At 42.3% G+C, this 14,619-nt stretch overlaps 1 protein-coding gene across 3 annotated transcripts in view; it reads left to right on the top strand.

The window, feature by feature from the left end:
- LOC108035085 (uncharacterized) overlaps window positions 1-14,619 on the top strand; it is a 98,477-nt gene that overhangs the window by 76,242 nt on the left and 7,616 nt on the right. The window contains exon 1 of one of the 3 annotated variants that reach the window (XM_017110502.3): window positions 6,145-7,525. The exons of the other annotated variants lie outside the window; for them this stretch is intronic. Coding sequence (XP_016965991.1) covers window positions 6,617-7,525 — 909 coding nt within the window. The 5' untranslated portion in view covers window positions 6,145-6,616. Of the gene's footprint in view, window positions 1-6,144; window positions 7,526-14,619 lie in introns of those variants that run through there. 3 annotated transcript variants of the gene reach the window in all.

Below are 14,619 nucleotides of genomic sequence, written 5' to 3'. Positions count from 1 at the left end.
ATAAATATTTACGATAATAAGATATTTCTAGATCCCCTTCTATAAATGCTTAGAATTTAAATTAGAATTAGAATGGGAAAAGTAAAAGTTAACTTCGAGTGACACATACCCACTTTTGTTGGGTTCCACTGCTGACACAACCTGACGCCTTGTCTCCGCGTGGCAAACTGGAACCTCCCAGCTATCCCAAAGATAGACGATGATGGAAGGTGACCTCCGCCCGAATCGTGGGCGGCTGGTTAGTTGTCAAATGCAGAACCTGGGCGGAACCCCCGGTGGGGACTGCGAAAGAGCAGATCCTGGGCGAGAGTGAATGGCATCGAGGACCGGAGAGACACTCGAGCCGTAAGCCCTCGACGAGGAATTGTGTCAAGCATACAAAATAAATAAAAGCACAGGCCTGTCACGAAGAAATGCAAAAAAAAGCGGCAAAAAAAGAAGGGGAAATCAAGTGACGAAATTGATGTCAAGATGAGCGAGTGGCGGCCGGGCCAGGATATCCACAGCCAGGGGCAGGAACCGGGCTTCACGGCCACCGCCGGTTGACGCCGCCAAGGATAGACACCCACTCACACACACATGTCAACTAATCCAATTTAAATCTCTTAACATGATTTGCCGCTTTCTTTTCATTTTGCTGGATTTCATGCCATTATCCCTTTCGGTCTCCGTGTGTCCTTTTGGCAACCGAATCGCCGGGCACATCGAGAAGTCATCCACTTCGCTTTCTGCCGCTGTACAGTGGGGAAAAATTAAGATTTAAGGTGTCAATGAAATCATAATATATTTTCAAGGAACTGTTATAAAAATACTTAAATATGCATGGCTTAAAAGTATTTTAAAAGAATGTTCAAATGCGTTTTTATTTCACCAAATAGTTTATACTTGATGAATAAACAGAACATAGGTAATATTAACATAAATTTATACCCAATGAAAAAATAATTAGTAAACTAATAAAATGTACAATAAATATTTACGAATAGTAATATATAAAACTACGATTTTGTCCAGTGTTTATTCCTTCCCCTTCCTTTGGCCCACTGGCAAGTTGACTTCCTGTCCTCGCTGTTATCTCTCCCAAGGAGGATGCGCCTTCAAGGAGCAAGGACACCAAGGACTGCGGCCAAAGGGTTTATTTATTTGGCTTAGCGACAGCCTCGGTTGCCTTAGTCGCTCTATCCTCATTTTGTGATTTAATTTAAAAGCTCACTGCCAGTCCCACCCAGAGGAATCCTCTCCTGGAGGAGGAGGAGTGGGCGCATCTGGGGGCTCTTCGGCACGTGGCCAGCCAACTCTGCCGGGGCTTTTGATGAGTTGTGTGTGTGGTTAAAGCATTCCAAATGAGACTACGTGTTGATGGTCGAGTTTACCAAGTCACCGCCGCTGGCTAACCCAAGAAAATAAGGAAAAACAGGACTGAAAAATAAAGATGTTTGCTGCTTTGTATGTTTATTAGATGATAAACAACTTATTTGGCCCCCATTAATTGGAAATTAAACGAAAACAGAATTTATTTTTTTGATAGAGTGTGAAAATAATATCATATTAATATCTGTAACATCATTATTTTCAAGTTGCCTCGATGACACGATAAAATTGTTCACACTTTCAGTCAGCAATTATGTTATCAACACCCATTGACAGCATATATTCCGGCTCAGATCGATACCTTCTAAATGTGTGCAGGTTCCTGTACAACCCGGCGGTCGAGTACTCTCATCCATCCACCCATCCGCCCGGCGGCTCAGGTGGGGCAGCCACGTTCAGTTAATTGGCACTCAGAGCCTTCAAACAGAAATGCCAATGTTGTTTGTCTACGAAATTACCCCGACAGCAGGGACGAGATGTACGGTTATGTTACACAGTCCCTACAAGTTCTGTATGTTGTGGAGGCCCCTAAACAATCCTGCCGGAGTCCGGGGTCTGTCTACGGGGTTCCGACTGACCCATCCGACCATAACATATGCCCTAGTAAGGGCATTGTGTGTAAATGCAGAGAGGAAAATTATTCTAAATAAAGCGATTTCCGAAAAATCTAAATTTAACAATATTTATAGATTAATATTATTTACTATTTATACATTTTTTTTAATATATCCCACAATTTTATGAATTTCTACAATTGTATTAAATATTTCCTATAAATTTACCTATTTTTCTGAGTGCACCTTCGCAATGGGCACAAGGATGGATATAAAAGTGGGTTGAGCCCTGGGTAGTCACATACCCTGCAGTTATAATTCCATTTGCGATCATAAAAATGTATTACGATGGTAAGCTGCTCATAACAGGCCACTTAATTAGGGAGGTATGCACGAGTAGGTCGAGTACTGGACGCGCTCTTTGTTTCGCTGAGTGTACGACCATGTAGTGGAATAATGGGTGCATACCATATAGACTTTATGTAAGCTCCAAACCGCTTTTCCAAACACAAATGACATAACTGCCTTGAGAGCACGTGGCATATGTTGCTGATGACGGCGATTTCCCTACTGCTGCTTCTTCTTCCCTTTGCCACGCGTAAAAGTTGCGTCAACTTAATTAGCCATAAATTAGCCAGGATTCACGCGTTTTTAACGACTTGTTTGTTCGCAGGGCACGGGGCTAGGCAATGATGGCTCTGTCTCTGTCCCATCATGATGGCACTAAGTCCATCTGTCAGCCAAGTTGAACGAGTTAATTTATTTATCTTGCCGCAGCAGCATCGCCCGGAAACCCGTCCTAATGCCACTTGATTTATCTAGCGGAGTTGCTCAAAACTTTCACCAAGCGACGGGGCACTTCGTGGCTCTGTCGAAGTCCTATTGCGGACAGCATTGATAAATATGGGTGTAAACAAGCTGCCGCTGCGTTCAAGCAAGGATAAGCCAGGGATCACGGCATTAGCTCGCTGCAGTAAATGGATAATAAATGCACTCATTACTCGGGAACTTTGAAGACTTTATAGTAGTTTAATACCATAACGTGGTCTTATGAAGAAAAGGAATGAGTTGAGACAAAAAGTATGCAGTATACCTATTACTTTAAGGCATTTTACTTTTATTTACATGTGAGACATGGGATTATTCTTCTTCAAACCCATTTATTTAATGTAGAGCAATATTTTAACATCTGTCTATTAAAATTGTTTAAACTAAAAAAATGGTCGAAAGATTTTTCTAGCCTTAAGAAGTCAAAAAATAATATAGTTGTCCTGGTTTAAGTGCCATTTAATAGAGAATTTGATTGAGATAAGGTCTCAAAATATTTTTTAAAATGTATAAGTTTCGATTTTGAAAAATATTATATTTAAAAGTCATAAAAAATTCGTACATATATTTTCAGTTATTGTTTAGACTTTAGACAATAGACTTTAATAATATATCAACAAATATTCCTTTGTTATCACTCTAAAACTTACTTCCTTTTTAAGTCCCATGACTATTTAATTCCCAGCGTCCAACCACTTAAAAGAGAACTATGCATGGGCATATGGGCCAATCCCTTTGACCCGTTTCCGTTCCGTTTGGCATCGGTCAAGTGGGCCCTCCATGGAGAGCCATGATATTTCACAGCTGTTTGGGTAGTAAATCAACCGCATAATGGAGCCATACAAAAGGCCGGCCAACCGACCAGCTGGGGAACTTTTGGGCCTCCATCGTTTTGCGGACTAGTCGATGATTAAAAACTCTTAATTGTGGGGATCTGGAAAATTGAATGAGCATTAAAGTGGCCATCCAGAAGGGGATCATGAATCATGGTCGGGCAACTTCATGCGAGCTCCTCCAATCCGTTTCGGTTCGCATATTTAAGCGTAATACCCAGCAATCCCGGCTGAACTTTTATGCCTGCCAGCCCGACGGAATCGCACTAAAATCGGCAACAGCGGCGCAAACAACAATCCCAGTATCCCCAGAAACAAACAACAACTGTGCACGAACCACACCACAGCAACAATCGAAATGAGAGCAACAAATTTTAACGAGCACCACAAAACCCCAACGCTCTGCTTTTTTAAGCCGCTTTCATTTACCCGGCTAAGACCCCAGCCCCCAGCAGCCCCCTTTTGTCGTTCTCCGCACCCCGAGTTGTGTAATTACAAAAAAGCCGCGGGCTAAAGTTGGGAGCAGAACTTGACAAATGGCACGGCGGTGTGGAGCTACATAGCTCTGGGGTGCTGCGAACGGGCCGGTTAACCAGGATAATAGGATGAAGCAAATGTAAATGAAGGGGGAGGCCAGTGCCACGGCAAAGTGTGTAAAAAAAAAAAAATAATAAAAGAACACAATACAAATCGCAACACAAAAACGTTGACTCAAAAATCTGTTAAAGACATCTCCAACTGTGTTTTTGCCTTTCGCCTCTGCGTCCCAAATGGGACATCACCCCAGGTGCCATGTCCTGGTAACAAAAAATGTATATAAAACAAGGAAACAGAAAGCGCGACGCGTGGCTGCGGATTTATTCGAGGTGGGTTTTGGGAACAATACTTGCGAACATAGTGAAAAGTTGGTCGTGTCTAGATCTCCATGTGCGATTGCCGCAGACTATGACAAATATTTTAAGCTCTATCTTGATGCTGTCTGAATTCACTTATTTGGCGTGCAAATTTACGGGCTCCGGTCGTCCAAAGTGTCAAGATACAAATGTTTTTGGCACACACAAAGCAAGCCATTTTGTTGGTTTTGCTTTCATTATCACTGGTTTTCAGGTTTTTAGTTTTATTTTATGATGCCAATAGAATTATTCAAATAAGAAGTAGTCAAAAATAGTGAGAAAGGCATATAAATTTTATTATGATACATTAAACGTATTTTTTTAATATTATCTGTGATATAATATAGTAACGATGAAGCATTAGGAATATTTAAAAGGGTCATATAAAACCTCCCTTTTTTCATACATATATATAAATATTGAAAATTAAATTGGTTTATTTACAATCTAAAAATATTATTTTATTTTTTTAACGAGTTTATTTTTTATTCATAACGAGTTTATTACAAATATATTAAACGCAACATATCCTTTGCCGTGACCACATGGCGGATGAGTGATTTTCCAAGTACGGTCTTTAGAAAAACTAGCAAATATTACTCATCCGCACTGGTGGCCAAACAAAAGCCCCTTTAAACCCACTGGCACATGAGAGGTTTATACTTTGTTCTATCAATGCCAGTAGCATGACGAATTCGCTCAGTGCACGGCAAAACATAATATTCGTGTTCCCCAGTGGGTTTGAAAATGCGGTGGGATTGTGTGAGCTCAGCGCAGTCAATATTTTGCTGGCCATATCAGAAAGTCATTTTCAGGATGGCTCGGTGCAATCAGCGGCCATTCAGCCAGGTCATTCCCTCGGAGTCGGGTGGCCCCCACCACTCGTCATCCGCATAAATAGTTATAGGTGGTGGCCGGCCTGGACTTCTAGCCCAACAGTTGGTTGCACATCTGCGCATTGCAGCAGGACGAAGAGCACCAAAAGGATGGGTCGCACCGCAGTGCCCACTCTCCGGGGACTCCCACGCCGCGCTTCTCGGCGAGCGGCAATTAAAATCTTGTATTCGAGTTGCGGGAGCAGCTGGGAAGTGCTTTAATTTCCCACGACGTACGAAAATCAACATGGCTTCAAAACAGCGGATGGGAGCAATCAACTCCGCCAGCTCCGACGATAAGAGTGCACTGAGGGAAAAGGCCATCCAGTTCTTACAACGCTAAATTTCTAACATGTTCTTAGAAATTGTTGAGCCATCTTTATGATTAAAAATAAATAAAAGAACGTACTTAAAATTTTAATAAAAAACAAATTATTATTCCCAGTATTATCTTAGCTTTTATATCTAAAATTTATTATTAAACCATAGTTATATCTTATATATTATTTTTAGTTTAGTTCAATTCATTAAAATATAATAGACCAATCAGTTTAATTCATTTTTAAGAAATCTTAAACATAAAGAGCAATAATATAAGGTTTAAAAATAATAGCAATAATATTAAACTTCCTAAAAAAATATAAATTTTTATATATTTTCTTTGTCTGGAAATTACAAATCACTAAATTACAAAATAAAAACAAAATATTTTATGAACTTGAATTTTATTTTGACTTGTCAGTGTAAAATTGGAACCTATACTTATTTCTTGGAAATTGCTTCTTACGACATGTTTTTGATACACTTTTTTTCTCTGTACGAAACGGAATCAAAACAAAACGCGTCAAGTGGGGGTAAAAGGGGGAGTGTCTGCGGCGAAGAGCCGAGCCTGGCCAGCGGACTCCGGGCGGCGCATGCGCCCCGTCTGCACAGACTCCGGCGAATTGGCGGTGCGAAAATCTCCAGAGATTGGCAGGCGGACTCAGTAGCTGCAGGACTGTCGCGGAATAAAGTTAGCCGAAAGGACGAAAGCGCACGGGTTTCTTTGCGTCGGGCGCGATGTGAGCAGGACCTAGGGAACGCGCGCGAAAACTTCCCACCCACTCCAAAGCACCCCCAAAAAAAATACATATATATTTGTACGGGTGTACAGGTGGAAAACGAAGCAAAACCAAAGTGCGTTTTAGAAATTCTGTTATTTATAACAAACAAAAGTGAAGACATACTATAGAAGTGACTCAACCACGCCCTAAAAACCAGACATGGAGCACTTGCGTCCGCTGAGCTACGAGGAGATGTGCCAAATGGAGCTGCTGCAGGCCGCCAGTGGAGCCACGGCCTCCTCCGTTCCCCCGCCGGCCATGATGCCCATCATGGTGATACCCACGGCTCTGCTTCAGCCGGCTCCCGTCGAGGGGGCGGCGGGCGGCGGAGGAGGCCTGCCTGGGGTGGCGGGAGGTGCCATGGTGGAGCACTACTATCAGCTGCAGCCCACGCACCACCTTCTGCCAGCCAGCAACCCATCAGCAGCGGCAACAACGACAGCAACCACAACAACAGCAGGCAACTCCGGCGAATTGGCTCTCCTGGCGGGCGAACAGATTCCACACACCATCCACCAGCATCCACATGCCCAGCAAATGAACATCCTGTGCACCGGAACACTGGGGCGCCAAAGGATGCCGGCTTCGGCTGGCGGGCCTAATCCCAGCCTTAATCCCAATCCGAATCCCTCGATGGCGTCCACGCTGCCGCGCGGCTTCCAGCCGGCCGCCTTTGTCACGGACGTCGAGTCGGACTTCGAGGGCAGTGAGTGCGGAGCGGGCGGCATGACCACCACCTGCATGCCGCACTTCCGCTTCGGAGCCTGCGGCCTTCAGTCCCTCCAGCACCACCCACAGCAGCAGCAGCAGCAGCAACAGCAGGATGCAGTGGTGGGCTGTGGGTCGCTGGCCTACATGATGGGCTCCGGCACTCTGGGCAGGGGGAGGCGACTGGCCGGGGGGCAGGGCAAGCCAAAGAGAGTGTCCTTCAAGGGCGACAACCTGCCGCCGCCGTCGCCTCCTCCGCCGCCCGCCGTTGAGCTGGACGAGAATGGCCTGCCCATGCCGGGGCCAGGCGATGCGGGCAGCTGCTCCTACATGCACTTCGACAACTACATGGACTACCAGGTGGGTGGGTTAGGTTAGGGGAGAACATGGGGTATATGCAGGGAAAAAAAGCAGAGACATCATTGGGTTTAAAAACCTCCCTAAAGAATATGCGTCACCTACAAAATAACTGCTCCTTTAAATTAGTTTTTAAAATTTTAGAGAACCAAACCTTTCTTAAAAATTACAGGATTTTCAGATTTTCTGATACTATACGAATATGAGGAGTTTTATAATAGGTTATGCTTATAAGAAACTAAAAGAAGACTCAAGGAAGTTATCTGAGGCATCCTTTTAATACTGGCCATATAAAAAGAACATATAAAGTTTTATTTTCTAAAATTAAACGAAAACGTTTTTAACCTAACCATTAGCAAAAACTAAGGTATAGAAATTCAGCAATCGAAGGTGGGTGAACCTCCGTTAAGGATAAGACCGTTGCCGCCTCCGTAATTGGCATTCATGGCGTTTATCCCACAGGATTGGGTTGAGGAGAGGGAAGCATTTACGATTATTGCCGGCTCTTTGTGTTCGTGCCGCGATTTCACAGACGACACCGCCTGTCACAAAACAAGCACTGCAAAAAATGCTATTTTAAAGTGTAAAATTCTAAAAACAAATTTTAAAAACATTTACCAACAGTTTATCTCTATTTTGTTGAGACCATAAAGTTATATGGCATAGTATAAAATGATAATAAAGAACACAGTTTCTTCAAGGACTTATGACAGTAAATTAATTTAAATTTTATTTACTTACTTATTTTGACCAGTGAGGCGACTGCGTGAACCGAATCGAACGACCTGGCCTTGAATGAAAGAAGATGTGCCGCTTTCATTTGAACCAGATAGGATACGTTATGCAGATTCCCCCATAAAGAAGCTCGTATACTTTTATGGCGCACATATCCGCCATATCCGTATCCCTTCATTAAACGATATTCCCTGCAGTTGATTTGATTTGGAGACGACTCGAGGGGCTCGCAAAGGTCAAACAATCGCTAAATCACGGTAGATTATTACATTTTAGAGTGTCTGGCGCAAGGGAAGTTATAGATTTTCATATAATATTTACGCTGCCAAGAGGAATTACTCTTAAAATAGCATAGAATTAAATGTGTTCGTACTGCTGGCCAACGGGAAATAGTTGGCAACTTAACCAAAGCGAAATCCTCTCCTATTTTCAAGTACGGAAATTAAATAAAGACCGAAATATATGTAAATATATTCAACGTTTATCATACATTGACAAGTGCACTTGCAGTGGTTTATTTGGCTAGACAAGTGCCCCACCTGATGAAATATGCAAATTGGCTCTGGCAGATGTTGCATTTGAATTTGAGGTGTGGAGCCAAAAAGTTGTGTAAACTGAAGTGAATACAACGCACCCGAATCAGATGAATGTTTAATTACTTGCGGTAATATTGATTTAGATAGAAAAAATAGCAATTTTTCATGTAGCCTAAAAAAGAACATATTCTGCGGTTAACCACTTTACAAAGCAGGTGTAAAATCTTTCAAGTAGTTGAAGTAGACACTCTATTTTAAAATGCTTAGGAGATCCTTCTTAAAATATTTGCAATGTCTCAATTGTCCAAAACTTACTTTCACAATAGTATCTTTTTGCTGTCGCTATTCAGAAGATAAAGCAAACGCTCGGAAGGGGACCAAACATGATAAATACCATCGATTTTATTTACACTAGCGTGGGACACATATCCTGTGTCCAAATCGGACAAACGATTATTTGCATGTAACTCAATTTGTTTGGACTGCGGACTAGGGCGAATCAAATCCAGGACATGATTCCAATCCGACTGCCAAAGCCACCAACAATAAACCCTGGCAAACTTAAGCTCAAGAACCCGAAAAAGGGATAGAATAGGGGGTCTTGGGGTGTTTTCACGGGGGCTTCAGCGGGTCCAAGGGGTTCCCGGGGCTCAGGGGTGAAAGGTCTGGGACCGGGGCAATCGTCCTTCGAAACCATTACTCACTGGGAGCGCTGTCATCTTTGGTCGCCGGCGCCATTTGTTCACATTTGAATAATAAATTAAATGTTGCAAATGTCGTTCTGTTGCACTTGCAGATTCAGTTTTCAGTTTCAGTTGCCTTTCACCAGCCCGGGCATTTGTCCAGCTCGAGCTGCTGCTCCTCGGAGCCAGGGTTTTTTATGCGTTCCGCCAAAGCCATAAAAATCGCCATTATTTTCCAGCTCCCCCACAAGCCCCACACCACCCGTCTTCATTTCGCGCTTTGTTGCCTTGTCCACTTTCAGGATTTCAGCAGCAGCACCGGGAAGTTCTTATTAATCAAGATCTGTTTTAAGATATATATAAAGTTAAAAACACCCTTTGAGAATAAACATGTTTTATTCTTGAAAAGAAAATTTAAAAACAAACTACCCTATTTTCTGTTAATATGGATATTGGTAATATAATAAATTGCATATTTGAATTGGTATTATTATAAACCACTCCAAGTGACAACTTATCGCACATAAAATGTCCCACCTAAAGTATCTTTAAGATACCCATCATTTTTCTCCGTGGATCCCTTTGTGCCCTAACCTATCCGTGTCGGTTGCTCCGCTCCAATGCTCCCCATCATTGAGTTTGCCAATAGTTTGCCAAATTCCTAACACACCGCCCCCTTTTCCATTGACACCGCCCAAAAATGTCGAGTCCGCACTTTGGCTTCCAGTCAAACTTTCCACTCCGCCCAGCGCTTCCTGTGTTTCGTGCGCAAATAGTTTCTGGCCAAGAGCTGCCATGCGATGGAGAACTTTTTTCAGACACTGTTCCACCGCAACTCCAAGTGAGTTTTGATTGATGGACGTGGTGGCTGCGTGTCAAGTTCGCCCAAACCAGACACTCCAAATCCATTGTCCTGGGCTCCGGCTCTATTCGCGGGTGTTAAGGGCTGTCAGGAGCCAGGAATGAGGTCTGCAATTGATGAAACACTCGGTTGTGGGCCTGCACGTGACTCTAGAGAATAAAATTGCACAATCACCGAGCGACGAGAGCAGCGAGATAAACCAATCAAAATGTGTTCAACGATTTGATCTTCAATTTAAGAACATGCCCTTTGCCTAAAATTTCTTTAATTTATAGAAAACTAAAGCTCAGATAGAAACTTCTGGTATCAAGTTCCGGGCCAAGTGTCCTACGACCCTTATATTAGAAATATTAATTTAAATTGTTAAATAAATAAAAAAATATCCTAATCTTTAGTTTCCTTATTTGATTTCCCTCTTTCATCATAGCTTCCCAAACCATGCCTTTCTGCTCAAGAAGCCCGCACAACCTTGGCCAGATTGCCTCACAGGAACATATCTCAATGTCAAACTCGTCTGATGATAACACACACCAATCCGTATCCGATAAGGCATTATTCGGCCATTCAGCCACAAGACATTACAATTAGGAGAGTGCTAGGCCAAATTACGTTTAAGGCCAAATCCATTGAGACATATGCACGTCACACACATTCCTGTGCCCGCCAGCCAGGGCCAATCAACTTTAAATTGTTTAATGAACACTTAGAACGTTTCGATTCCGTTGGCACACAACAAACAGAAGGCGGCCAGGGGGTGAAAAATGGGGTGGGTGAAAGTCGGGGGGTGAAAGTTGGGGCTTGGGGTGCGGACATTCGCCGGTCATCGCCCACATAAGTCGCACTGGGACGGCAAAATAAACAAACAAAATGCGAAGGTCTAACACAGCCATTGTGGCTAACGCCAACGGCCAACAGTCTGCTGTCCCTCGGACCAATCTCCTGGGCCTGCACTGAAAGAAAATCACGGAAATTGCTTACCAATTGAAACATTTTTATTTAATTTGAAGTGCCTCTGGTTTACTTTTGAATTACTTATATGTCAGAAGGAAAATGTTCTCCAGACTTTACTCAGAAGGAATTCTTAAGTTCTCTTCTCGGTAGAAAATGTTCTTACAAATATAAAGTAATTTTTCGAGTTCAAAATGTTCTCAATGTGCTTAAATTAAGTCGCTTTGTTTCTTGAAGTTTTATTTACTCAAAATGAATTCTTAAGTTCTCTTCTCAGTAGAAAATGTTCTTACAAATATAAAGTAATTTTTTGAGTTCAAAATGTTCTCAATGTGCTTAAATTAAGCGGCTGTGCTTCTTGAAGTTTTATTTACTCAGAATGAATTCTTAAGTTCTCTTCTCGGTAGAAAATGTTCTTACAAATATAAAGTAATTTTTTGAGTTCAAAATGTTCTCAATGTGCTTAAATTAAGTGGCTTTGTTTCTTGAAGTTTTATTTAGTAAAAAGTGTTCTCAATATAAGAACAGAAACCACTTGAGTGAAGTTGATATCTAACTAAAAATAAGTTGTTTTTAATTTGTTTTTTAATTTAAAATTTTGTTAAGGAAACTACACTTATATTTCCTGTGTAATTTCGGACTGTGTTTGGGTTTGGTTTTGGTTCTGCCTTCCACGATTGCAACATTTGAATGCGGCTGTTGCCGGAGCAACCTCAGTACGGAAGGCAGAAATTACGTGGCAGCCACTGGGCAATTTGTGGGCCAGAGGGACGCGGGTGCGGAGGGCAGAGACTGATGTCCATCAGCGTGAAATGGCCAAATGACATTTGAAAAACTTAAAACAGCAGCCGGAACAGCAGCTGGCAGGGACCGCAGTCGACAACTCCGGGCTGTCGACATGCATGCTGCGCACTCTCCGGGGTCCTTTGGGCTCCGAAACCGGACGAGGACCAGGATGAGGATGAGAATGAGGGCTCCATCGCATCCACAGCAGCGTACAATGGGGACGAATTGATAAAGTTGACCGCAAATTCCTTGTACATTACTTTCCCCTCATGGTCGAATCAATCATAATCAAGGCGAAGGGCCACTCGATAAATTGATATGGTGAAGTTCATTGCATTGTCTGGGAAACTTATTGCCCCTCACACAAGTTGCCCTATGCCAGATGCAAGAAATCTCCAAAACATCTTAGCTCGACAGAAACAAGAAAGTCAAATAACCATAAAGATAAATTAACTTTTACGTGGTATACTTAGTAGCTCAATTACAAGGTTAGTTAAGTTAAAAATATGAACCAAAGACCTTTCAAAATGTGAAATGTAAGTGATATAAGAGTATAAATATACCTTACTAAGTGTTCTGTTTTGTACAACAGTTAAGCATTGATAAATATAAAAGGCTTTTCCATCCCACCTGAAGTATATATTTGAGCAAAAAACCAATTTATAAATCGTTTTACAACGTTTAAGAAATTATCAGTAACATCTTGCAAAGCCGATTATAATCCTAAAGACCTCCACAGTAGCAAACTACTCGAAGGGAAGAGCTTAGGCGATGCTTCCAATTCACCTCGGGCTTTTAGGGTTCCTGGGATGCGGGAATATTTTGGCACTGGCACCTCGGACAAATCTGCATTTCACTTCCCCGAGCACCCCATGGAACCACTGGGGAATTATTTATGGAATGGATTTGCTTTGTTTGCCACGAGTGCCGCGTGTAGCATGATATATGCTGTGCACAGGGCGGGGATGAGATATAGCATGACAAATACTTTTCAGCATGCAGCAAAGAGCGCTTCCTGTCCACCGCCCATTGCAAAGCCCCTCTGGCTGTTGCACATGCGGCACAGATTTTAGTTGTTTTTAGTCTCGGACTAAATTCGCGTAGCCAGGGTGTTGCAACTGGAAAAAAATACATGGCAGAGTAGGGGATCCACTAAAAACTGCAGCTGCAAAAGGGAAAATAATGGCGGAAACTATAAAGCATTCCGTAACAGTTTTTTTCTGCTCCCGTTTCTATTTTTTGCCGCTGCCATTGCCGCTTTCATTGTTATTGTCCTTGTTGACGTTGCTCCTGTTGCCGCCTCCCATCGCCTTTTGTGCTAACTGGATGCCTCAGATGTTACTGCTGCTGCTGCTGCTGATGTTGCTGCTGCTACTGCTCCTGCTGCTGCTGACATGCTGCAGGTTGCCGGGTGGAAAATGGAGTTGCTGCTGCCATTGTTGTTGCCGCATCGTCTGCTCATTTTTATTTAAAACTCAATTGGACGAATTTCTGCCCCGGGTCGGGGATCAGGCAGCAGGCAACAACAATGCAGCCAATTTGTACAAAGTCCGCCAGGCGCACAAAACACCATCATCATCCGTTCGCATCGCACCCACTTTCGGGGCGGAACGCATCCTAAAGTGGCTAGAAACAGAGTGCTAAGTGGGCTTTATTAGATATCTTTAAAAATGGATAATAATTGGGTGTTGTGAGCAAAAGCATGCAAGGATTTTAATAATTTAGCATCGAGTGTGGGGAAGCCTGGCCACTATTTGTACACAGATAAAAAAAAGAGATTACTTATTTACTTCATCAATTAATACTATTTAATTTAATGAAAACGCTTCTTGTATTAATTTAAGTTGAAAATTTAATGATAAACTATTTAAGATTTGAAAAATTCTGTTTTAAACTAATAAATTTAACATTTTCATATAACAAATGAATAAAGCAATGCAAGTAAATCACATGGAAAATATTCCAGTTTAATATAAAGTAATACATGTTTTTAGATTTTTTCCCCCATTTACCAGGCATTTTGTATGCATTAAATAAAGAATTATAAAGCCTCTTTTATTATTTAATGGTTTGCTTATATTTAAACTTACAATGACACATTTAAGCCTTTTATTTTTACAATCACACTACATTGAAAAGCATTTAACTTTTAAAAGCAGTTTAAAAAGTCTGGACTTTTATTTCTCAGAATCAATCAAGTTTGCCACCAGAAAACATTAGGAACCCCATAAAATATTATGACAAGCAGTCACTTGCTTACTCCACTTCCCCTGACTTATTTCCAGGAATTATGGAGCTCGTAAATTGCAAGCCAGAGCGAGGGGTGGCAATTAGCAGCCCCAGCAAGTTCACCCCCATTGCAATTGTTTTGTTCTCGGTGGCATGTCAATGCCGGGCATGAAGCGGGCTAAACTAATTATAAACTTGGCGGAACTCCGGCAAACCTGTGGGACAGATCCTGTGGCTGCGGGCCTTCATGGTCATGCATTTTTCGGGCGGCGGGCCTGTCGCCTGCCAAAAGGGCGAGCAAAGTCGCTGGAAAATGTG

Source organism: Drosophila biarmipes, chromosome 3L (genome assembly GCF_025231255.1).
Source record: "Drosophila biarmipes strain raj3 chromosome 3L, RU_DBia_V1.1, whole genome shotgun sequence".
In the NCBI taxonomy this organism is placed as follows: Eukaryota; Metazoa; Arthropoda; class Insecta; order Diptera; family Drosophilidae; genus Drosophila; species Drosophila biarmipes.
This window is presented reverse-complemented; position numbering and strand designations above follow the sequence as displayed.